The sequence below is a fragment of the Mesocricetus auratus genome, unplaced genomic scaffold (assembly GCF_017639785.1).
Source record: "Mesocricetus auratus isolate SY011 unplaced genomic scaffold, BCM_Maur_2.0 Super-Scaffold_100008, whole genome shotgun sequence".
In the NCBI taxonomy this organism is placed as follows: Eukaryota; Metazoa; Chordata; class Mammalia; order Rodentia; family Cricetidae; genus Mesocricetus; species Mesocricetus auratus.
This window is the reverse complement of record NW_024429192.1, coordinates 1,906,891-1,930,013: the sequence shown is the minus strand read 5'-3', so window position 1 is coordinate 1,930,013 and position 23,123 is coordinate 1,906,891. Positions and strand designations below refer to the sequence as shown.

The 23,123-nt window shown below is 48.5% G+C and overlaps 1 protein-coding gene across 1 annotated transcript; it reads right to left on the bottom strand.

Annotated features, from left to right (window-relative positions):
* Nucleotides 1–336: 336 nt before the first annotated feature.
* Hmgn1 (high mobility group nucleosome binding domain 1) lies at nt 337–6,802 on the bottom strand. Its single transcript, XM_005073788.4, has 6 exons — nt 6,643–6,802; nt 6,439–6,468; nt 6,320–6,349; nt 5,903–5,953; nt 2,091–2,213; nt 337–1,123 (listed from the first exon to the last, which is right to left on the bottom strand). The coding sequence occupies exons 1-6, from the start codon at nt 6,655–6,657 to the stop codon at nt 1,079–1,081; spliced, it is 294 nt and encodes a 97-aa protein (XP_005073845.1). The 5' UTR covers nt 6,658–6,802; the 3' UTR covers nt 337–1,078.
* Between the last annotated feature and the right edge of the window lie 16,321 nt (nt 6,803–23,123).

The following is a 23,123-nucleotide window of genomic DNA, read 5'->3' as shown; positions in this document are numbered from 1 at the left end:
GTCAAGTGAGGGGCTTGCACTAATTCAAAGACCCAGTTTATCAATAACCCCAAGTTTCCCAGTCATCAGCAAGTCCAACACACATAAAAATAAGTCAGACGCAGTGTCCAGCTGTAGACCCTGCATCATCTCAGACCAAGTATGTAATCTCAGGAGTTAGAGAAGCCATGTGTGACCATGTGTGATAGATAACGCAACCGTTTAGCCCCAGCACCAGGGAGGCGGAGGTGGACTGATCTATGTGTTTGAGGCCAGCCTGGTCTACAGAGTGAGTTCCAGGACAGCGAGGGCTACACCAAGAGTTCACCACTAATTTAAACCAACGAGACACTTTCAAACTTTCACAACTGCCATTTATTGGTTGAGTGAGGAGCAGAGTACACAGATTATTTCAATTCTTAACACATGTACCCAATCTCTGAAGTCATACATGGTGTTCACGTACCCCAAAGAGCCACGTGATGCTTCTCTGTGAACTATTTCAGTGATGCTCTAGCCTCTCAAATGCTCACACTCCTCCATCCCACTGACTCCCAACTTTATGCCGTACAGTACATACTCAAAATGTCCATCTTTCACAGCGTATCATCACAACTGTTAGGAAAACGAATGGCCACGACCACCAGACACAGTTCTGACAGGCCAAGGACTGAGGAGTGGTTTTTTAGGAAACGGTTCTACTAGAAACACGAGACCACATAGAACTGAAAATATTGCAGACACAAATGCACGACCAAGACTCCAAATCGCCACTTAGTATGCTTTATGCTGTAGGATATAAAACTAGCCCCCTCTACGGAATGTTAGGGTGACCCCCCCGCCCCAGACAGTCACAGCCTCTCCCGATTCAGCATTCTGTTTTCTGGTTGTACCAAAAAATAAACAACCAGCAAATGATTTAACCTCTTAAAAAAATCATTTACACTTAAAAAAATGGGATGAGGTGAGATTTCCTCCCACCTTTTAAAAATGTTTCTAGAGCTACTAAAAAACTCGCATTTACAAAATAGTTGATAAAAATATTCCTCTGGATTGTACAAGAAGGGAGGCAGGGACCACTGACAGACACGATGGATGGTTAGTCAGACTTGGCTTCTTTCTCTTCTACTTCAGAGGCTGGACTCTACAGACGAAAGACAGGAAAAGGAAAGATCAAGTATGCCACCTGCCACGGCCATAATCTCCACCACTCAACACAGCACCAACGCACTTACAGACATGCTTTCTTTTCTTTCTCGAGACACTCTCTCCTGGAACTTAGACCAGGCTAGCCTCAAACTCAGACGTACCTTCCTCTTCTCCCAGAGTACAGGGATTAAAGGTGTATGTCACCATGCCTGGTCATCTTTTTAAGTTTTTATTTTTTATTTTTTTGGTTTTTACGAGACAGGGTTTCTCTGTATTGTTTTGGAGGCTGTCGGTCCAGCCCGGCCTCTAATTCACAGAGATCCACCTGCCTCTGCCTCCCGAGTGCTGGGATTAAAGGCGTGCACCACCAACGCCCGGCCCAGCTAAACCTTCTAATTGAGAAGCAAGTATCTAATAAGACCAGCCAAAAAACCCTAGTACACAATACTATTGCAGCTGGAGGCTGGCTTGGTGGATGTAGCTAATCCCCAGCACCCACACCAGTGCCAGATGGGTGCTGCAGTCCACCAGTAACCCCAGCACACAGGAGAGCTTCAATCAGCAAGGGATCCCATAACATCCACCCTGACCTCTGGCCTCTATGCATACAGGGCAAATATGTTTGTACGCATACAAAACCGAACATTCCAATTTGCCTTTCTAAGCTTAGCAAATATAACGTAAGGTTAGAAAAGTAAGAACTGTATGTTTGGCCAGGCAGTGATGGTGCACAGCTTTAATCCCAGCACTCAGGAGGCAGAGGCAGGCGGATCTCTGTGATCTGTTAAGTTCCAGCCTGGTCTATAGAGCGAGTTCCAGGACAGCCACGGCTACTCAGAAAAACCCTGGCCCTGTCTCAAAAAAACAAAACAACTTAGTCTGCTGCATAAAAGATCCAATTTAACACCTGCTGCTCAAAATCAACACAGGAAGGCATGCACACGCACATGCACTCTTCTGACCTGGTTTTCCGCCTCTCCGTTTTCTGCGGGCAGATCCGCAGTTTGCTGGTCAGCCACTTCAGCCTGCTTGCCCTTTGCTCCCCTCTTCCCTTTCGCTTGCACCTTCTTGTCCGATGGTTTATCCTGAAACAAGAGCAATGCTCAGTAAGCTTTGCATTCAACTTTGACCTGATACAGACTGTGCACAGTGGATATCACAACATACACCAGGCGCCAAACTCAGCAACCCAAAAAGCCTCGGTATTAGACAACTTGAGAGTCACTCCAACTAGGAGACAACTCCTACCATGGCTCATTACCAGAGGAGAGATTAATGCAAAGGCCTTGTAACCACGAACAATCCAAGTTCCACACAACAACCACTGTCCTGACAAGACTTGAACCCACGTTATGCAGACCATTCACCCTGACAAACGCTATGTTGTAATGTCATGCTGCCTACCCTGCTACACAGCCCCTTGCTTGATACCATACAATGAGTAGTTAAAAAAAGATGGCTTTTGAGTTATCATTTTCACTTGGGTGTTTGTAGAATCTGAAAAGCACAGGTATTAGTGTGAGATATAACTTGAAACCATTACCAGTGTGAAACAGTATTTCTGGACCCCACCTGGCTTATAGGGAAGGAGCTTAGCAACGAAACCCCTAAAAACCCCAGATAAACAACAAAAAGCATCATTTTTCTTGAACTAGCCCCTGTGCTGGGATTAAAGGCGCCACCACTGCCCAGCTCCATCATTTTTCTGTAGACTGTAAAAGACAAATTTAAGCCAACAGGCCATATTCAAACTACTCCCAGGCTGGATCGCCAAGCCCGAGGACCTGATTTCATCACAGACACATGGAAAGAGAATCAGTTTCAACTTCTGATCTTCACACAGGTTGTGGTACAAATAATGTACCAATACAATAAATGCTAAAATCCTTATGGTGACTGCTGACTTACAGTGTCCCAAGACAAAGAAGCAAATCAGTAAGTGTAAGGGAACATGAGTATGTCTTTCTTTTAGGTTTTTCGAAACAAGGTTTCTGTGTAGCTTTTGGAGCCCGTCCTGGTACTCCCTTTGTAGACCAAGGTAGCCTTGAACTTACCAAGGTCTGCCTGACTCTGCCCCCCCCCCCCAGGGCTGAGATTAAAGGTATGGGACAGCACACACAGCATTCCTTCTTTTTTCTTTTTGGTTGAGAAAGGATTTCTCTGCCTAACAGCTGTGGTTGTCCCGGAACTGAAGAGATCCCTCCACCTGCTCCTGAGGGCTGGGATCAAAGGTGCCTGCAGCTACGAGCACTGCCACGTGGTATCAGACACCTCTGTGTTTAGCTGATCAGCAGGTATAGACTTGGGTTTGAACCCAGCACTCTAAAATACAAAGGCCTCATGTGTGGCATACACACCTTAAACCTAGCACTCTGGCAGCAGAGACAGGCAGACCCCTGTGATTACCAGACTCTCAGGATCCAGGTATTATGCTGGCCTGCACCTGTCACGTGGCAGAATGCACTCAGGCAGTACCCTGGTCAGCCCAGAGCTCTATGACTAGTTTACACGCAGGTGCAAAAGGACCCCTTTAAGAGAAAGACCCTGCCCACTTACGCTGTCTTTTCCAGCTCAGTGTGCCCGGAGCAGACAGGACTTTTCCTGTCTCCCTCCTCCCTTCTGTCATCTCTTTACCTCTTTCTCTCCCCTCCCTCCCTTTTCCAATAAAACTACTCACAGACTAACTAGTCAGGGCCACAGCGAGACCATCTCAAAACAAATCAACAAAGGCATCCATTAGACAAATTGTACACAAAACACCTATTAGGTGAAATAAAACCAAGTCTTCCTGTGTATGATTGAGCCTTCAAAATGTTTGCTTTAAAAAATGACACCAACAAGTTGACATTGTAAGTTGGGTAATTAAGACAGGTAGGCTTAGCCGGGCGGTGGTGGCGCACGCCTTTAATCCCAGCACTCGGGAGGCAGAGGCAGGCGGATCTCTGTGAGTTCGAGGCCAGGCTGGACCGACAGCCTCCAAAACAATATAGAGAAACCCTGTCTCGTAAAAACCAAAAAAAAAAAACCAAAAAAAAAAAACCAAAAAAAAAAAAAAAGGCAGGTAGGCTTGTTAAAGAAACTGGGCATAAAAAATTAGCATAGCCGGGCGGTGGTGGAGCACGCCTTTAATCCTAGCACTCAGGAGGCAGAGGCAGGAGGATCGCTGTGAGTTCAAGGCCAGGCTGGACCGACAGCCCCGAAACAATACATAGAAACCCTGTCTCATAAAAACAAAACAAACAAAGAAAAAGCATAAATATATAAGTAATGCCCTTTCCTGAAAATTTTTCTTTGGGAAAGCCAAGCACCAAGTCTGTTCCTCAAGACACCTCCCCACTCACCTCTCAAGACTACACATACTGCCCCAAACCCACACAAGTCAAACACAAACCAATCCTGTTTACTACTTAAGATTCTACAGGCAGCTCAAAATATCAACAAAGAAGAGAAGGGTGGCGGCATCCCATGCCTTTGATCCCAGCACTTGGGAGGCAGAGGCAGGCAGATCTCTGTGAGTTCGAGACCATCCTGGTCTACAAGAGCGAGTTCTAGGACAGCCTCCAAAGCCACAGAGAAACCCTGTCTTGAAAAAAACTAAAAAACTTAAACAGTTAAGAATGTCAAATAGAAGGTGGGCCGTAGTGGCGCACACCTTTAATCCCAGCACCGGGAAGGCAGAGGCAGGCAGGCAGGCCCCCGTGAGTTTTGAGGCCCGCCTGGACTATAACAGAGTGAGTTCCAGGATAGCCAGGACTGTTTTGAAGAGAAACCCTGTCTCGAAAAACAAACAAAAAAGCTAAACAGCTTATACGTAGAAGAACAGTGAGGAGCAACAGAGAACTGAACACCCGATTAAGGTTGTCGGGGTTACTGCATTGTCTGACATCAAAGTCTTAGTTGATGTTATCACCATGCCTTGAAGATGTGTTTGAAAAGACCACAGACTTGGACTGGGAAGAGAAGAGACCTTGGTGCTCTCCCAAAGAATCCAGGTTCAATTCCCAGAACTCACTTGGCTCAAAACTATTTGGTCCTTTTCTGAACTCCGTGAATGCACATACATGCAGACTTAAATAAAACAAGCCACTCACTATTGGGAAAACAGTTCAACAATTATTCAGGTCCAAAAACAAAACAACAACAACAAAAAAGACTCTGGGTGCTAGTGGCACGAGCCTTTAATCCCAGCACTTTCGAGGCAGAGGCAGACGGATCTCAGTGAGTTCGAGGCCAGCCTGATCTACAGAACAGCCAGGACTGTTACAGAGAAACCCTATCTTGTAAGAAAGAAAAGTCTTTTTAAAATACGTAAACGTATATGTACGTGTGTGTGCATGTCTGGGTTGTGCCTGCAGAGGCCAGAAGAGGTTATCAGACCTTATTTATCCCCTGGGGCTGTCTGTCACTCAAACAGACCCAGGTCCCCTCTGTAAAAAAAACAGTGTACACGCCTAACCAGTGAGTTATCTCTCCAGCGCACCATAGTTTTTTTGGATTCTAAAAAAGACCTGTATTTGTGTATGAGTGTAGTTACATCGCGTGTACCTGGTGCTGGAAGTTAGCAGAGAGAGTAAGACGCCTCTTAAATACAGAGTTACGGATGTCTGTCACCAGCCCTATGGGTGCTGGGAACTGAACTCGGGTCCTCTGCAGAACCAAATGCTGGTAACTGCTTAGGAAGTACCCAGCCGCTCCCCCACGACCTTCCAGAAACCACTTAAACACATGGAACTTTACCTAAGCAGCCGCTCTAAGGCATCCCTTGGGAACCTACCTTTCCCGCGGCCTTTTTCGGCTTCGCGTCCACCTTAGCAGGGGCGGGCTTCTGTGGGGTGGGGGACAAAACCAAAACGTAAGAGATGGCGCGGTCCTGCTGACCCCAGGCCCGCTCCCTCCCGCCCATACTGACCCTGCTCGCCCACTGACGTCTCTGCTGCCCCCAGGCCCGCTCGCCCATGCAGATCCCCATCCTGATCGTTCCCGCCCCTGCTGACCCCAGGCTCGCCCACCGCTCGGCTCCCACCCATACTGACCCTGCTTGCACACTGACGTCTCTGCTGCCCCCAGGCCCGCTCGCCCATGCAGATCCCCATCCTGCTCGTTCCCGCCCCTGCTGACCCCGAGCTCGCCCGCTCCCGCCCCTGCGGAGCCCCGTCCCGCTCGCTCCCGCCCCCGGCCCCGCGGTACTTACGGCTGACAGCCTCGCGGAGCGGCGCTTGGGCTGCGGGGAAGAAGAAGGCGCGTGAACGACGCGGTGAGCCACACACCCCCCCTCCGTCCCGCCCCAGCTCGCCCCGGGCCCGCGCTCACCTCCGCCTTCGCCGCTCCATCCGCGCTAACCTGCGGGAGCAAAGCACCGGGGGAGAACAATGCGGCCCCGTGACGTCACGCCCGGCGGCCCGCACCGTCCCCCCCCTCCCGAAGGTTCCAGAACCCGCGCACCCCTCCGGGGCTCCGCCGCGCCCTGCACCGACCGTCCCTCCCCCCATCCCCCGCTCCCTCCGCCGCGCTCACCTTCCTCTTGGGCATCGTGGCGGCGCTGGGTGGGAGGCGCGTGCGAGGCCGAACCCGTCGTCACCGAGCTGCGCTGCCTGGGCCGCCTCCGCACGGAATGCTGCGACCCGCCGCGGGGGCGGTGGGAGAACCGGATGGAACCGGATTGGAGCCCGCCCCCTTCTCCCTCCCTCCCGCTCCTTTCTCCTTCACTCCCTCCCACCCGCCCCCAGCCCGGGCCGCCCCCAGCCCCCATTGGCTGCGAGGCCCCAGCGCGCCCGCAACCCGCGTCCTCTAATTGGCCCGCCCGACTGTCACTCCGCCGGCTCGCCCCGCCCCCGGGCTCCCCCCCCACACACACTCCACGGGCGTGACTCCCGGGTCCGAGGGGCGGGCCCGAGCCGCCCGACCCCGCTAGGTAGTTTGTTTGAAGCCGACTGCAAAAGTGCGGTCTGCGCGCTGGTTGGTGGGCGCGTGTCACGCGGCCCCGCGGCGTCGCTTCTCCCACAATGCGCCGCCGCGAGCCAGGCGCGAGCCAGGCGAGCCTATTCCTCCCCCACCCGGAGCGCCCGCCCGTGGAATCTGCTAGAAGGAAGGCGGCCACGGTTGGGGGATGCCCCGGAGGGATTTGCCGTTCGCCCGTGGCGGCGCAGGCGCGGTCCGGGAGAAGAGAGGCGGCGTGGCGGAGGGTGCACGGGCGTGCGGGCGGGCGCGGGTGTGCGTGCTGGTTGCGCAGGCGCAGCTTCTCCCGCGCGCCTGGGCTGCCCTCACGCTGGCGCGGTCGGGGTGTTTTAACGTGACTTTGTTAGGTTGTAGCGCGTGCAGCTGCGGGCATCTCGGGCTTGAGTTCCCGCCTGCTGCATCCCTTCCCCTACCCCCCAACTGCAGAGCTTCGGTTTTTAGGCTCTGAATTCCGAAGCCGGGCTAATTGCACGCAACTGTTCTTTGTTTAAGGAAAGCGGCTATTACTGACTACGCCGAGAGAAGGCGGGCAGCGAGGCTGGGTAGTCGAGTCCTACCTGCAGCCGTATTACTGCTGCTCGATTGTAAGAAATACCGCGTGTGTCATTACCTGCTGCAAAACCTGTATGCACTTCAGGGAGTTCGAATCTTTTGTTTCTTGCAACTTTTGAGATTTTTTTTTTAATGCAACTGTCTTAATCCCCCTGCCCTTGTTTTCTCCGACGCCCACTGCTGTATTTCACAGATTAGAAGCTGTTATTCCACAGATTAGCTTGAAGCTGTGGGCCGATCTTTTCAGGCTGATGAGATTCTGTGAGGTCCAGCTGGGAGGCACACGGATCTCAGTTAAATTTCGAGGCCAGCCTGGTCTACAAATCGAGTTCCCGGGACACCCAGGAATGTAACTGTAGGGAAAAGGAACCAAAGAAACACACCCTTCGCAGAGCCAAAGAAACACACTTTGGCCCTGCAACCAGAACCAAAGAAATGTACCCTGACACCAGTGCCAAAAGAACACACTTTGTCCCTGGAATCAGAGTCAGTGAAAGAAATGCACCCTGGCCAAAAGGCTAAAAAGGACCAGAGAAAGAAACACACTTTGGCCCTGAAACCAGAGCCAAATCTGACCCTAATCCTGTGCAGAAAACCAATCCCTGAGCAGAGCTCTAGCCAATCTGAGCTCGGCACTAAAATCTGACCAATCCCCACCCTGGAAGCCCTATATAAACCCTGTGTCTGTTCAGCTTGTGTCTGTTCGGGCTAACCCATTCTTCCCTTCCAATAAAGCCCTTCAATGAGCTTTGGGTGAAGATCTTCTTTGATAGAGCAGAGCTAGCAGGGCGGTAACTCTTGCCTGGGAAACCTTCCCTTGGTAGAGCAGAGTTGTTACACTCCGCTCCCTGCTCTGCATTCTGCTCTCTGGGAGCAGAGCTGAACTGTAGCAACTTTCCCCCAGAAACCTCATGCAGAGCAAAACTGCTACACTGGGTGAACATGCCCAGCTGGAAGACACTGTCCTGCTAGTGCAGAGCCGATACACTGGGGAAGCCTTTCCCTGAGGCTGGGCTGTAAGCTGCTAAGCTTACTGCAACCTGTGGTGGTCCTTGGCTCCCGAGCTCCAGGATACCTTCCCACCTGAGCTGTGTAACACTGAGTATTCTGTGACTCCCGAATGCCAGAATACCTGACCCACTCCTGTTCCATCCTGTCCCGACCCATCCCGAAACGCTTACATTTGGTGCTGAAACCCTTCCGAAATGCCAACAGTAACAGAGAAAGCCTGTCTCTAAAAAACAAAACCTTAACAAAATGACTGTGAGGTCCGAGTCCAGCCAATGTTGAGAAGACACTGTCACGGTTTTGTCTCTGTTCTGTCTTCCAGTTGTACCCTCTTGATTTTTGTCTCTTGAGTTCGAGGCTAACCTGGTCTACTGAGCAGGTAGGTTCCAGGGCAGCCAAAGCTACGTAGAGAAACCCTGTCTGGAAAAACAAAGCAACAAAAAAGTAAAGTTTGCCTATGACAGGAGGCTCACCAGAATGACCGTTCAGACAACGTTTATAACCAATTCAAAGTCTTCATTCCAACCAGCTAGGACCTACACTCAAGTATTGAGGACCCAAGTGTAGCCCAGAGCACTTAGACTGAGAGGCTTTTTGTTTGTTTGTTTTTGTTTCTCAAGACAGGGTTTCTCTACGTAGCTGGCTGTCCCGGGACTTCTGTAGGCCAGTCTGGCCTTGAACTCACTTAGATCATCCACCTGCCCTGTTGACCAGGCTGGCCTTGAGCTCGCTTAGATCATCCACTGCCTCCGGAGTGCTGGGATTAAAGGCGTGCGCCACCAACGCCCGGCACGACCAAGGGGCTTTTAAAGACAAAAACTCCATCCTGGTATCTTGCTCTGCTGCAAGGGGGACGTTTTCACAACATATCAGTTTAACAGGAGCTAAGTCAGCTGGGACATCTTGACCCTCTAGAATACGGAGTTGGGTAACTTTCCACTGGGCTCTCCATCAAGGAGATCAAATTCTGTCTAAATCCTAAAATGGCCCGAGCAAGAATACAAGAGGCAGACAAACCTCTGCACTGCCTTACCCCGTCACATCCCCCACTATGGGCACGAGTCATTAACTAGCCCCGTTCTAGGGCTGCACAGTTGGTTCTAAGGAGACTGGTCACTTAACTGAGATTGTTCTTGATGTACTTGGCCATGCAGTCGAGGATGCAGGGTCCCAGCATTAGCTTGACCAGAATAGAGAGTCAACATTCCAGCTAATGCTGACAGTAAGGTGGGCAGCCATGACTGATGCCAATCATCTAATCTGTCTCTCTTTCCTTTATTTATACTGTTTTTAATATTTTATCTATTTATTATGTATACAGTCTTCTGCCTGAGGCCAGCAGAGGGCATCAGAGCTCATTCAAGGTGGTTGTGAGCCACCATGTGGTTGCCAGGAATTGAACTCAGGACCTTTGGAAGAACAGTCAGTGCTCTTAACCGCTGAGCCATCTCTCCAGCCCTCTCTTTCCTTTCTTTGAGGTCTTCTCTGATCATGGCAGGGTTTCCACTAATAATTACCCCTGGTTGGTTGTCATGGAAACCATGCAAGGCCATGTCCATGTCCCCTCCACCCCTCATCCCCACCCCTACCCCTTGCTCGCCTGTTTCATAAAAAGAGGATACAGCCTCCTTCGGTTCTCTAGGACTACCTCTGTGAGGTCGTTAACTTGGCTCTCCAGCCTGGAAATAGAATTCTCCAAATGATCTAAGTCTTTAGTCTATCTGGGAACTGAGTTCCCCAAGGTTTTGATTCCCAGCAGTCAAGGCTAAGGTGCTTATGACGGTTTTACTGGCTAGCCCTACTAGAATCAGAGACAGAATTGGGGTCCATTTGACCTTTATTAACATTTTACCCAAGGCCAATATGAGCTCCTCCCTTTTCTCCGTTATAGGTCTATACCTGGAGGATAACCAGTATACATAGAGTGGGGGTGTGGCTTTCCATTGAACCGGGGTTCGTTTAATCAGTCCGTTAGTACAAACAAGCCAGGTTGGGGCTGGAGAGATGTCTCAGAGGTTAAGGCCACTGACTGATCTTCCAGAGGTCCCGAGTTCAATTCCCAGCAACCACATGTTGGCTCACAGCCATCTATAATGAAATCTGGTGTCCTCTTCTGGTGTGCAGACAGATATGGAGGCAGGATGTTGCATTCATAATAAATAAATAAATTAATTTTAAAAGCCAGGTAATTGGAAGATGTGATGCAGATGCCTTGCCCTTGGTAGAGGATGCATAAAATTGTAATTCCTGAAGGCCTTTTTCTAGCCAGTCTTCCCAACAACCTGATTTACTGACCCCTGACCCTGCTCTAGACCCATAAATCCCCAGAAGGGACATCATATGACAGCAGAGATCGACTCAAAAGATAGTTTCCCTGTCTGTGGTTTTTCTGAATTCCTGTGTCCAGGTTTGGGGCTGATGGGGATTGTGACTCCTAGGTTAGTAAACTCTGGGCGTCTTCATCTTTATCTTCAAGGGGTCTGAGTCCAAGCCCATATGCCCTTGTTCTTAGTGGCCTTCCCCCAAACGATGACACGAGTCACCTTCCCACACTCAAGAGTAGGATGAGCCTGCCGTCTGGCAACATCTATCATCCTTGTTATCTGTCCTGTTTGGCCAGTTTTTATTTCTCCAGTCAATCTCGCCCCAGGGTGTATTCTCCACAGCCCAGTAAACTGGGTTACCAGGACTGGGAGAAGCCTCATGTTACACCTGAGGAAAAAAACATTTCCTTGTCTGTCTGATTAAAGCAAGCTGTATTCAGAAGTGCACACGAGACTGGCCGGAGGACTGCCTCCCCCTAAGTCGGGGTTTCAGAGAGCAGCCCCTCACTGACTTTTGAGGCCCCCTTTATGGGGAAGGGTTGGGGTAGAAAACAGCCGTTGAGATAATTGGCTGCTAGCCTTAAGCAGAAGAGTGGGGAGACTCAGGGCCCAAGACTGCCCTTTGGTATAGAAAAGTACAAGAATTTGCTGGGCTGTGGTAGCGCATGCCTTTAATCCCAGCACTCAGGAGGCAGAGGCAGGTGGATCTCTGTGAGTTCGAGATCAGCCTGGTCTACAAGAGTGAGTTTCAGGACAGCCTCCAAAGCCACAGAGAAACCCTGTCTCGGAAAACAACAGCCACAACAAAAAAGAATACATCACGTGTAAGGGGTGTCATCAAGGTGTCTGGGAAGACACATTTTCGTAAGGCAAGGGGACAAGCGTCTATTACAGGTTCAGGAGTGTAGCAAGGCAGAAAGGGTGGGTTACTAGTTCAGCATAGACCTAGAAACAGTTTTTCAGGATACAATTAGGCTTATTCTTTTAAGGTATGGAATCGGCAACAATGCATCACCATGTGGCTTGGTAACAATAACATGGCTCCTGTTTTGGTTTCACACTCACTGGTTCTAGGACCACTTCTTCTGAGGTTCTCTTGCCTCCGGCTTCCGGGGAATCCCCTTTTGGGTGGCTGTGTTTTTGGGACACACTCACTTCTCCTTCCAGTTCAGACCTGTCTCTCCAACCGACAGAGCTGACGGAAACACACAGAGAGAAACACAATCCCTTTATAGGAGCCACAGTCACACAGAGAGAAACACGCTCCCTGTATAGGAACAGCCATACTCACACAGAGAGAAACATAGTAAAGACAAATAGCACTGACCGCCACACACTCAGACACCAGAACAGACCAGGGGAGTTGGGAGACGTCTCACGCAGGATTAATGGTCACGTCTGACTTCCCTTCCGGTCTCCTAGCCAGATGTAATAAGACTTAATTCCAGAGGTGTCAGATCAGATGTCTTCCAGTTTCCTTTTTTTTCCTCCCTTCTAGGTGGCACAGCATTGGTGTCACCAATCACTCACAGAGGATTTCCTTGGGGCACAGGAACATATCAGGGTGCACACTCCCTAAGAGTTGTTCTTAGCCTGTGCACTTTTTCCTACTCCTGGGGGTCTAGAGGTCCCTATGTGTCACGGTCCAGTCTCTGGGGACCTTACTGGGGCCTCCAAAATGTTATGGGGAGCCCACCAGAGAAGACCACTCAGACACAGTTTATAGTTAAGTAAAAGTCTTTATCCCAGCAGGCTGAGGTGACTACACTCAGGGAGTTAGGACCTAAGTGTGGCCTCAAGCATTTAGACTAAGGGGCAAACCCCACACCCTGGTATGTTACTCTGCAGCTTCAGGGGGACGTTTCCACAAGCCATCAGTTTATAATAGGAGCTAAGTTAGCTGGGACGTCTTGGCCTCAGGTCCTAGAACAGATCTGTGTAATCTTCCACAGGACTCTCCATCAAGAAGATCAAATTCTGGTTAAACCTGAAGTGGCCTTATGGAGAGAATCTGAGATGGAGGAACTATGCCTTGCCCGGAGATGTTAGTTGGAGTAATAGTCTCTTTCTTCATGACCCCTAACAATATTTTTTTTTTTTTGATTTTTGAGGCAGGGTTTCTCCGAGGCTTTTGGAGGCTGTGCTGGAACTAGCTCTTGTAGACCAGGCTGGCCTCGAACTCACAGGGATCCGCCTGCCTCTGCCTCCGGAGTGCTGGGATTAAAGGCGTGCACCACCAACGCCCGGCTACCAATTTTTTTTTTTTTTTGGCTTTTCGAGACAAGGTTTCTCTGTATTGTTTTGGAGGCTGTCCTGGAACTCGCTCTATAGACCAGGCTCATCTCGAACTCACAGAGATCCACCTGCCTCTGCCTCCCATTGCTGGGATTAAAGGCATGAGCCACCAATACCCGGCAACCCCTAACAAATTAAGTGAGAGTCTATAGAAAAATGTTTTAATGAAATATGATCGGCTGGAACTTTAAGGGAGGAAAAGCGACAGAATCACTTGGAGTGAAAGGTTGGAAGCAGAGCATGGTTTAGGGCAAGGTGTCTTGGCGTTGAGCAACTACATAGAAAAAAAAAGAGTGACTCTTTAGAACCTCAACCATGTGACTCCAATTAAAACAAAGACCTCTCCCTTCCACTTTGAAGAAAGCTGACTATTCTCGCAAAAGTCTAACACTTTCAGGGTATTTGTACTCTGCATTTTCCTTGCCTCAGTGGTGTCCACCATTTTCTACTCTCTCGACTTTTGTTCCTCCAGCCAGGCTGGACAACCCTCACTTCATGGCTGTGTTAATTGCTGTTTTCATTCTATCTAGACGAATACATTCCCTAACCTAAATCTCTGGGTAAAGCCACCCTCCCAGTAAGACTTCCTTGCAATGCCTCATCTGTCCTTGTCTTTTTTTAAATTTTTATTTGGTTTTTTGAGACAGGGTTTCTCTGTATTGTTTTGGAGGCTGTCCTGGAACTCGCTGTGTAAGACCAGGTTGACATCGAACTCACAGAGATCTGCCTGCCTCTGTCTCCCCAGTGCTCGGATTAAAGGAGTGCGCCACCAACGCCCGGCTTGTCCCAGTCTTATTTGTGCACTGCAAAAATGACAATTTGAAGGGGCTCTGGCAGGCCTGTGTAGAGCAAACATGACTGACTCCAACAGGCCTTCCCCTTCCCCTATTTCCTCTGTCTTGCTAAAAACAGATCACATTCCTAAAGCTAGACATCAAGACCTGTTCCTTTATTTGGCCCCTTCCTCCACCCTGAGCCTCCTTTTGGCCACCCTAATTAACATGCCCAATCAGAACCAAATACCTCATCCTAACATGAAATGTCTCCCTTTTCCTTTATAAACTGCCATTTGCCGATGGGTCAAATCTGGCTCTTCTCTGTCCTGAAGCAGTCTTTTGTCCCTCTGGGGCAAATATCCCTTCACCTTATCCCTTCTCCCTCTATCTCCTGTCTTTGTCTCTTATTCCCTGCCTTTTGCCCCTCTGAGGCAAATAAACTTTGTGCTGAGAACTTGGTCTTGGTGTGTCTGGTGCCGATACCACAGCAATTCTTTGCATGGTCAATATCTCAGAAGGAATCTGCAAGAACTTGGAGCCAGCGGTCACCTGTGGGGTGAACAAACTTGGCAGGACAAGAGTGAAACTTAGCTTTTCTCTTGTTTGGTAGTTTTTTTTAAAAGCATAATCCTTGTCACGTGGTGGTGGCAAACACCTTTAGTCCCAGCACTCTGGAGGCAGAGGCAGGCAGATCTCTGAGTTTGAGGCCAGCCTGTTACACAGAAAATGTTCCAGGACAGCCAGTGCTACTCAGAGAAACGCTGTCTTGAAACACAGACAAACAACAGAAACAATGGGGAGGGGAGGAAAAAAGGAAGGAAGGAAGGAAGGAAGGGAGAAGGAAGGAAGGAAGGAAGAAGGAACCAAAAAAAAAGCAAAAGTACTTGTGTGTTCTTTCTTGGAATTGTTGTAAGTATATCATTTTGATATAACAAAGGACAAAGCAAAAGGTAATAAGTAACTCCCCTTTTTATCATTAAGTGACATAAAATGTGGTTTCTATTTGAACGCCTTTTCATTTTTCTCTTTCAGACTTCTTCTTGCAAAGGACCCAGGTCCAGTGCCCAACACCCCACACCAGGTGGCTCACAACTTCTCTGGCCTCAGCTGGCACCTCCACAAAGTGGAGGTCATATACTGTTGAAGAATATCACTGTGGTGATATCTTGCTTGTACAAATAAAGCCTTGTGAAAATCAGAGGATGGAGCTTGCCACTAGCTAACTATGGAGGTCTGTAGGTCTGTAGGTCTGTAGGTCTGTAGAGACAGACAGAAAGTGAGATGGCTGGGCAGGGCAAGGATGTAAGGGAGAAGAAACAGGAATGCCCTCTCTTTCTCTCTGCATCTGGCTGGCTAATGCATCCCTACCTTTCCTCTTCCCAGAATTCTCCTAGTTGGGTAGCCCTACCTATACTTTCTGTCTGGCTACTGGCCAATCAGAGTTTTATTAAACCAATATGAATGGTAAGTGTTTACAGTGAACAAGAGCATTATCCAATATCATTTCCCCCGTTTCTTTAAATAAATCCATGGTCACTTGTTTGTTTTTTATTTTTTTGTGGTTTTTTGAGACAGGGTTTCTCTGTATTGTTTTGGAGGTTGTCCTGGAACTCTCTCTGTAGACCAGGCTGGCCTCGAACTCACAGGGATCCACCTGGCTCTGCCTGCCGAGTGCTGGGATTAAAGGCGGTTTTTAAAAAAGATTTATTTATTTATTACATATACAGTGTTCTGCCAACATACCAGAAGTGAGCACCAGATTGAATTGTAGATGGTTGTGAGCCACCATGTGGTTGCTGGGAACTGAACTCGGGACCTCTGGAAGAGCAGTGTAAGGAGCGTGTAAACAGACTGTGAAAACAAAACTGTAAATAGTTTGGAGGGAGAGATGAGCTTGAAAGGTAACAGCAGTGATAAGTTGATGTGTATGTGCTGATAGATAAGCATAGAGGAAAGTTCAGAGGGAACATATAAAAACCACAAAGGAAGCCGGGCGTTGGTGGCACACGCCTTTAATCCCAGCACTCGGGAGGCAGAGGCAGGCGGATCTCTGTGAGTTCAAGGCCAGCCTGGTCTACAAAGTGAGTTCCAGGACAGCCTCCAAAGCTACAGAGAAACCCTGTCTTGAAAAACCAAAAAAAAAAAAAAAAAAAAACCCACAAAGGAGGACACCAGCAGAGCACTGTGATGCACTAAGTGTAAGATGCTGTCCGAGCCTCAGAGCAGACTCTCCTCCACCAACCAACCGAGTGACCCCGTGTCAGATCAAGACGGAGCACTGGTGTCCAGTTGGCCACTACACTTTGCTGTGCAAGCAGGTCAAGAGGAACTAGAAGACGCGGAAACCCGAACCTGAACACGGAGGTACCCACATCACACTCATCTGATCATGGTATATTATATCATGGCCCCTAGGATCCTTTTGCTTATTTGTTAGATGATTATTTTGCTTATGATGATTGGTTAGAAATATAGTTGATGTGAGACATGTGATGTGCGAATAAATATAATATTCAAGTGAAACTCTGTTGCATATTTCCTCCCCTCGGTAACCTGATGGTGTGGCTCGCTTCAAGCAGTCAGTGCTATAAACCTCTGAGCCATCTCTCCAGCCCCCCCCTTTTTCTTTTCAAAACAAGAACCCTGAATCTAGTCTCCTTTGTTTAGCTTTTTTTTTCCTGACCATTATCCTGTAACAACTTGTAACCAACATGTTAAACAAAGATAAACATCCACAATCCATTTTTTGGCAATGTGGGTGTAGTTTTCTAGACTACTTCCTGTAAGCGTTTTGTCGGGATGGGTCAGGACAGGATGGAACAGGAGTGGGTCAGGTATTCTGGCACTCGGGAGTCACAGAATACTCAGTGTTACACAGCTCAGGTGGAAAGGTATCCTGGAGCTCGGGAGTCAAGGATACTTGAGTGTTACACAGCTCAGGTAGAAAGGTATCCTGGAGCTCGGGAGCCAAGGACCACCACAGGTTGCAGTAAGCTTGGCAGCTTACAGCCTTGCCTCAGAGAAAGGCTTCTCCTGTGTATCAGCTCCACTCCGGCAGGACAGGGTCTTCCAGCTGGGGATGTTCGCCTAGTGTAGCAGTTTTGCTCCGCAGGTTTCTCGGGCGAAGTTGCTACAGTTCAGCTCTGCTCCTGGAGAACAGAGAGCAGAGAGCAGAGAGCAGGGAGCCGGGAGCAGAGTGTAACAACTCTGCTCTGCCAAGAAAGGTTTCCCAGGCAAGTGTTACAGCGCTGCTCGCTCTGCTCTGCTCTGCTCTGCTCTGCCCAGGGTCGCCTCTGCTTGCTCTGCTCTGCTCTGCTCTGCCCAGAGTCGCCTCTGTTCTGTCGCCGCCGCAAAAGAAGATCTTCACCCGAAGCTCATCCAAAGGGGTTTATTGGAAGACAGCTGGACCAGCCAAGCTGAACATACACAGGGTTTATATAGGGATTCCTGGGGTTGGGGAAGTTTTTCCAGAGTAGGGATTGGTCCGATTTCAGTGCTGAGCTCAGATTGGCTAGAGCTCTGCTCCGGGATTGGTTACTTTTTTTACACAGGATTAGGGTCAGATTTGGCTCTGGTTTCAGGGCCAAAGTGTGTTTCTTTCTCTGGTCCTTTTTAGTCTTTTGGCTCCAATTTTAGGGCCAGGGTACATTTCTTTCACTGACTCTGATTCCAGGGACAAAGTGTGTTCCTTTGGCACTGGTTTTAGGGTCAGGGTACATTTCTTTGGTTCTGGTTGCAGGGCCAAAGTGTGTTTCTTTGGCTCTGCTCAGGGTGTGTTTCTTTGACTGGTCCCTTTTCCCTACACTTCCTGCTGACTGGGGGTGCTGGTCATCTTATGGGGACCCAGAGAAAATGTAGGATTATGGTCAAGTCCTGACTGGAGTATTCTGTGAGGCTGGATCATCTCAGCCAGCAGTGTTAAAGCTGTTCTGGATGCAGAACTCAGAAGAACCTGAAATAGAGGTGCTTTGAAATGTTGGATCATCTGGGCCATCCATTACCATTGGAGATTTTTCAGGGGGTCTTCCTCAATCAAACCTGATTCTTCTTCTTTTTTTTTTTTTTTTTTTGGTTTTTTGAGACAGGGTTTCTCTGTATTGTTTTGGAGGCTGTCCTGGAACTCGCTCAGTAGACCAGGCTGGCCTCGAACTCCAAACCTGATTCTTCTTAACCCAGAATGAACCCAGAGCCTCTCATTTCCTGTGAAAACAAAAGCAAAACCTCTTCTCCAAAGTAATATATCTTTTGACTTAAAATTTGGAGTAAAGGCATCTTTGAAATATGTATGTTGGATTAGTTCAGCAGTGTTTATAATCAAATGTCTTTTAGCAGCTGTTCCTCTTTCCTCAGCAGTCAAATAATCTAAAGACAACACAACATACTGTACCCAGATTCTCTGTGTATTTTCCATCTTTACATGACTTTTTTGTTTGTTTGTTTGTTTGTTTGTTTTCTCTACTTCTTCTTTCCCCTCTGGTTTTTCTTTTTTCTTTTTTTTTCGAGACAGGGTTTCTCTGTAGCTTTGGAGGCTGTCCTGGAACTCGTTCTGCAGACCAGGCTGGTTTCGAATTCACAGAGATCCACCTGCCTCTGCCTCCCAAGTACTGGGATTAAAGGCATGTACCGCCACTGCCCAGCCACCTTTTTTTTTTTTAAAGGACTTCCTCTATCCATTTTATTTCCTCTCCCGATCCTACATATATTTTTAAACACACTGTAAACCATTTAGAGGTGTTTTTTTTCCCCCATCTGAATCAGTCTTTACTGTGTATCTCTATATTTCTCTGGCCAGTTGAGTCTTTAAACAGCTGAACGGCTTGGCCAGGAATAAAGCAGTGGCTTTGGTGGCTGACTTTGCCCCATTCCTTGGCTTCCTGAGTGTCTACCTTCATAGAGGATACTGGTGGGAGCCAGGTTTATTGTCACAACTCTTCGGAGTTTGTAGGTTCATGTCACTACCAAGAAGCATGCAGCCAGCTGCTTGTAAACATTATTTATTTGGTAGCAGGGCCTCTTAAAGGAGCCTTGAGGGTTTTTGCCTCTAATGTAAGTCAGGAATTCTCTCTTAAAGGAGCCTCGAGCAAACAGAGCCCATCTGAGAAAATGCTGCTGCCAAGAAGCTGTGCTTATCTCTGTTCTTTTGTGTTTAGAATCCCTTTTTAAGCATTTGTCAGGTTTTACGTGGAAATTCTTGCCAAAATTTAGGTGCCACATGTAAATGGGAGTTTCTGTCCCACCCAGTCCTACAGCCATTCAGTCCCAAACAAACACACAGGGGCTGATATTGATTATAAACTGTTTGGCCTGTTGCTCAGGCTTATTACCCACAAGCTCTTACCTATGTTTAAGCCACATGTCGCTAGGTGACTTTTCTCAGTATGGCATTCTCATCTTGCTCCCTCTGCATCTGGCTGGTGACTGCGTCTCTGCCTTTCGTCTCCACAGAATTCTCCTAGTCTGGTTAGCCCCACCTATACCTCCTGCCTGGCTACTGGCTGAATGGTGTTTTATTAAACCAACACCAGTGAAAAATCTTTGCAGTGAACAAGAGCATCATCCCACATTGCATTCCTTTAACTATGTGAAGGTGTGTTGCTTTTTTATTTTTTGATTTTTCAAGACAGGGTTTCTCTGTATTGTTTTGGAGGCTGTCCTGGAACTCACTCTGTAGACCAGGCTGGCCTCCAACTCACAGAGATCCACCTGCCTCTGCCTCCAGAGTGCTGGGATTAAAGGCATGTGCCACCAACGCCCGGCCAGGAAGGTGTGCTGCTTTTGTTTACGCTACATTTGTTTAACTTGTGTAGAGACAGGTTGTGTTTGTTTCACCTTGCCTGCCTAAGGCACCTGATTGGTCTAATCAAACGATGAAAGTTCAGTAGCTCGGCAGTAGAGGGATAGGTGGGGTTGGCAGGCAGAGATTAGAATAAGTAGGATGATGTGGCGCCCACGCCACAAGCAAGTCTGAGGTATCAGGAAAAGACCAGATGTCCAGCTGTTTGTACTAAGAAGTGTCTTTACTTTGCAAGTGTTAAGAAGGTCTCTCTCTTGTAGGAGGGAGCAGTCTTATATATAGTCTTACAACACAGTAGAAAAACCCCAATTGGGGCAATGAGGGGGCTGTAAACCAGGACTAGAAAACAGGATGCACCTGTGTCTATCAGCTGACAACTCAGAGACCCTGTGGGGGCTAGGCCCCAACAGGAGGAATCTAGGGGGAGAAGAGAGAGAGAGAGAGAGAGAGAGAGAGAGAGAGCTGTGTTCAGCTAGCCAGCTACAAAGGAAAGCAGTAAAGTAGGACATACAGAGTGAAAGGTAAAAAGCCTCAATATAAAACATAGAAACAGGTTAAATTAAGTTATAAGAGCTACGGGGGGGCCGCGGTGCAGGGGATGGTAGAGCTGCAGAGGTGGCTCAGTGCTTAAGAGAACTGGCTGCTCTTCCTAGAGGACCTGGGTTCAGTTCTCAGCACCTATATGGCAGCTCACAACCATCCGTACTCCAGTTCTAGAGGATCTGGCACATTCATACCAATGCACATAAAATTAAGTTAAATTACATATATACTTTAAAAAATGAGCTAGCTGGGCCATCCTGGTGCATGCCTTTAATCCCAGCACGGGGTTTTAGAAGGCAGAAATCATGTCCTGGCATCTCTCTTATTTTGTTTTTGTTTTTCGAGACAGGGTTTATCTGTGTTGCTTTGGAGGCTGTCCTGGAACTCGCTCTGTAGACCAGGCTAGCCTTGAACTCACAGAGATCCGCCTGCCTCTGCCTCCCGAGTGGGTGAGCCACCAACGCCCGGCTGTGGCATCTCTTGATGGGCAGCAGGAGGAGATTTGCACAAGCACACAGTTTAAGAGAAGATATGATAGCTGGGGCATCTTGACCTTAGATTCACAGAAGGTCATCTTGCATACTCTTCCATAGGGTTCTCATCAGGGCGGTCACATTCTAGTTAAACCTGAGATGACCTCCTCAAGAATACAAGGTGGTGGGATCTCTGCATTGTGTTGTCCCCGTCACCATGGCAGAATTAATGAATAAGCAAGATCTCATTAGGAGTTCTGCTCACCACAATCTGTACCAGATCTATGCTTTTTTTTTTTAAAGATTTATTTATTACATATACACCAGATCGAATTGTAGATGGTTGTGAGCCACCATGTGGTTGCTGGGAATTGAACTCAAGACCTCTGGAAGAGCAGTCAGTGCTCTTAACCTCTGAGCAATCTCTCCAGCCCCCCAGATCTATGCTTTTTGTTCTCTCTCTCTCTCTCTCTCTCTCTCTCTCTCTCTCTCTCTCTCTCTCTCTCTCTCTCTCTCTCTCTCTCTCTGTTAGTTTTTTGAGACAGGGTTTCTCTGTGTACCCGTGGCTGGTAGTGGGTTGAGCCTATAGTTCCAGTTAGGCTGAGTACCCTATGCTGCTGCCCCCCCCATCAAGTTACCTACATAGTTATAAAATCAGAATTGTCAGTACTTCCCCTTTGTTCTGCAACAAAGTGTCCTCATGGGACCTAGTTTTTGTTGAGTGAAACTTAAACTTGCAAGCTTAATAGATACAAGTGACACTTTCACACTTTCTTTATACATATTATAACGGCAGTCTTCAACTAAGAACTGAGTGTGGTCCACAGGAACCATGAGCTGAGCTGTATCGCTGAAAGTGAACTTTCCGAGGGTCGGGAAGAGCTGCTCAACTGCCTATATCAATTACATGATATTCACCAGTAATTTTGTTAGCACCTTGCCTCACCAGGAGCACAGTGGTCCTCCTGGGGTGGTGTGGCAGGTGGGTGGGGTGAGGACTGCAGTGTCAATACTTTCCTCTTCCCTTTAAATGGCAGAGACTTGCAGTTGAAGAGTAAGCAGGCATGGAGGACTGGGGAGGTGAAGGGCCCAGGCCCTCGCTTTGATAATTCTGCAGCCATGACACGCTGCGGAAAAGACCCAGTTGGATGCAGGCCCCTGACTCAGCAGCATGTTCTGCGCCCCCAGATCTTGCCTGAGCTGCCCTATTTACTGAAAACGAAAACAAAAAACACATATGATATCCCCCCACCACCACTCCCATATAGTAAAGAACCAATCAGAGACTAGGCTGGCAGGATCTTTACTGATTGGAAGGATGGAATGCAGGAACCACTGCAAACGCCACCAAATGTTGCAATTTCCCCACCACTCTAGTTAGCCAATCAACTTAGGAAAGGTACCCTCTGTCCAGAGGTGCACCAGTTCCGAGACTGTCACTACACAATTTCTGGGCTCCCAGACTCACACCTTACTCTGTCCCCACTGAGACTCGAGGTCTCTTTCCTGCTCCACCTCTGAGTTGGGCGGAGGAGTGGTTGCATCGGATCTGGCCCCTTGGTGGTCTTTGAGGGGTCCAAACTCTGGGCACAACGGGGGTGGGGTGGGGAGAGGGAGACATGTTTGCAGGTCACACTTTCACCATTTCTCATAAGGTGGGTTACTCCTCAAGGCAAGTAAAGCTCCAGTGTGTGCAGGACTTGGCAGCCTGCCTGCAACATTAGGTCGTCTAGCTGGAGAGGAAGCTTAGGAAGGGCAGTCTTCTGTTTAGCGTGCTCTTTCGTGTGATAGTTCATTCCACCACTGCTGGTAGTGTGAGAGCCATGGTTACGTTTTACGTCTTAACTACTATGCCTAAGAGATCCATGAAACAAAGATGTCTCTGATCTGCAAGCCGCTTGCCCAGGGACAGATAGTTTCTGAAACGTTGGAGGTTAGTGTGTATTGTTTGTAACTAGTCACATGCTTTCTCGCTCCCCTAAAACAAGTTTCTTTGAAACCATCTCAAGGGATGTGCTTGATCACGTGCGGGGGGAGGTTTGCAAGCAGGAAATATGTCAGGATGTATGCTTGCTCCTGATTGGATGTAGGCTGGAAGCACAGCAGGATGTAAACCCTGATTTGGGGCTATCTTCTGGGAACCCAGAAATGGACCTGGCCAGAGCTTATCCCCAGCCAGTATTTAGCTAAAGCTTGCTTCAAATTTGACTTTAAATTGGGGTAGTGGTCTTATTCTAGATGGCAGGGTTAACAGTAGATCTAGCTGCGTGTCCTG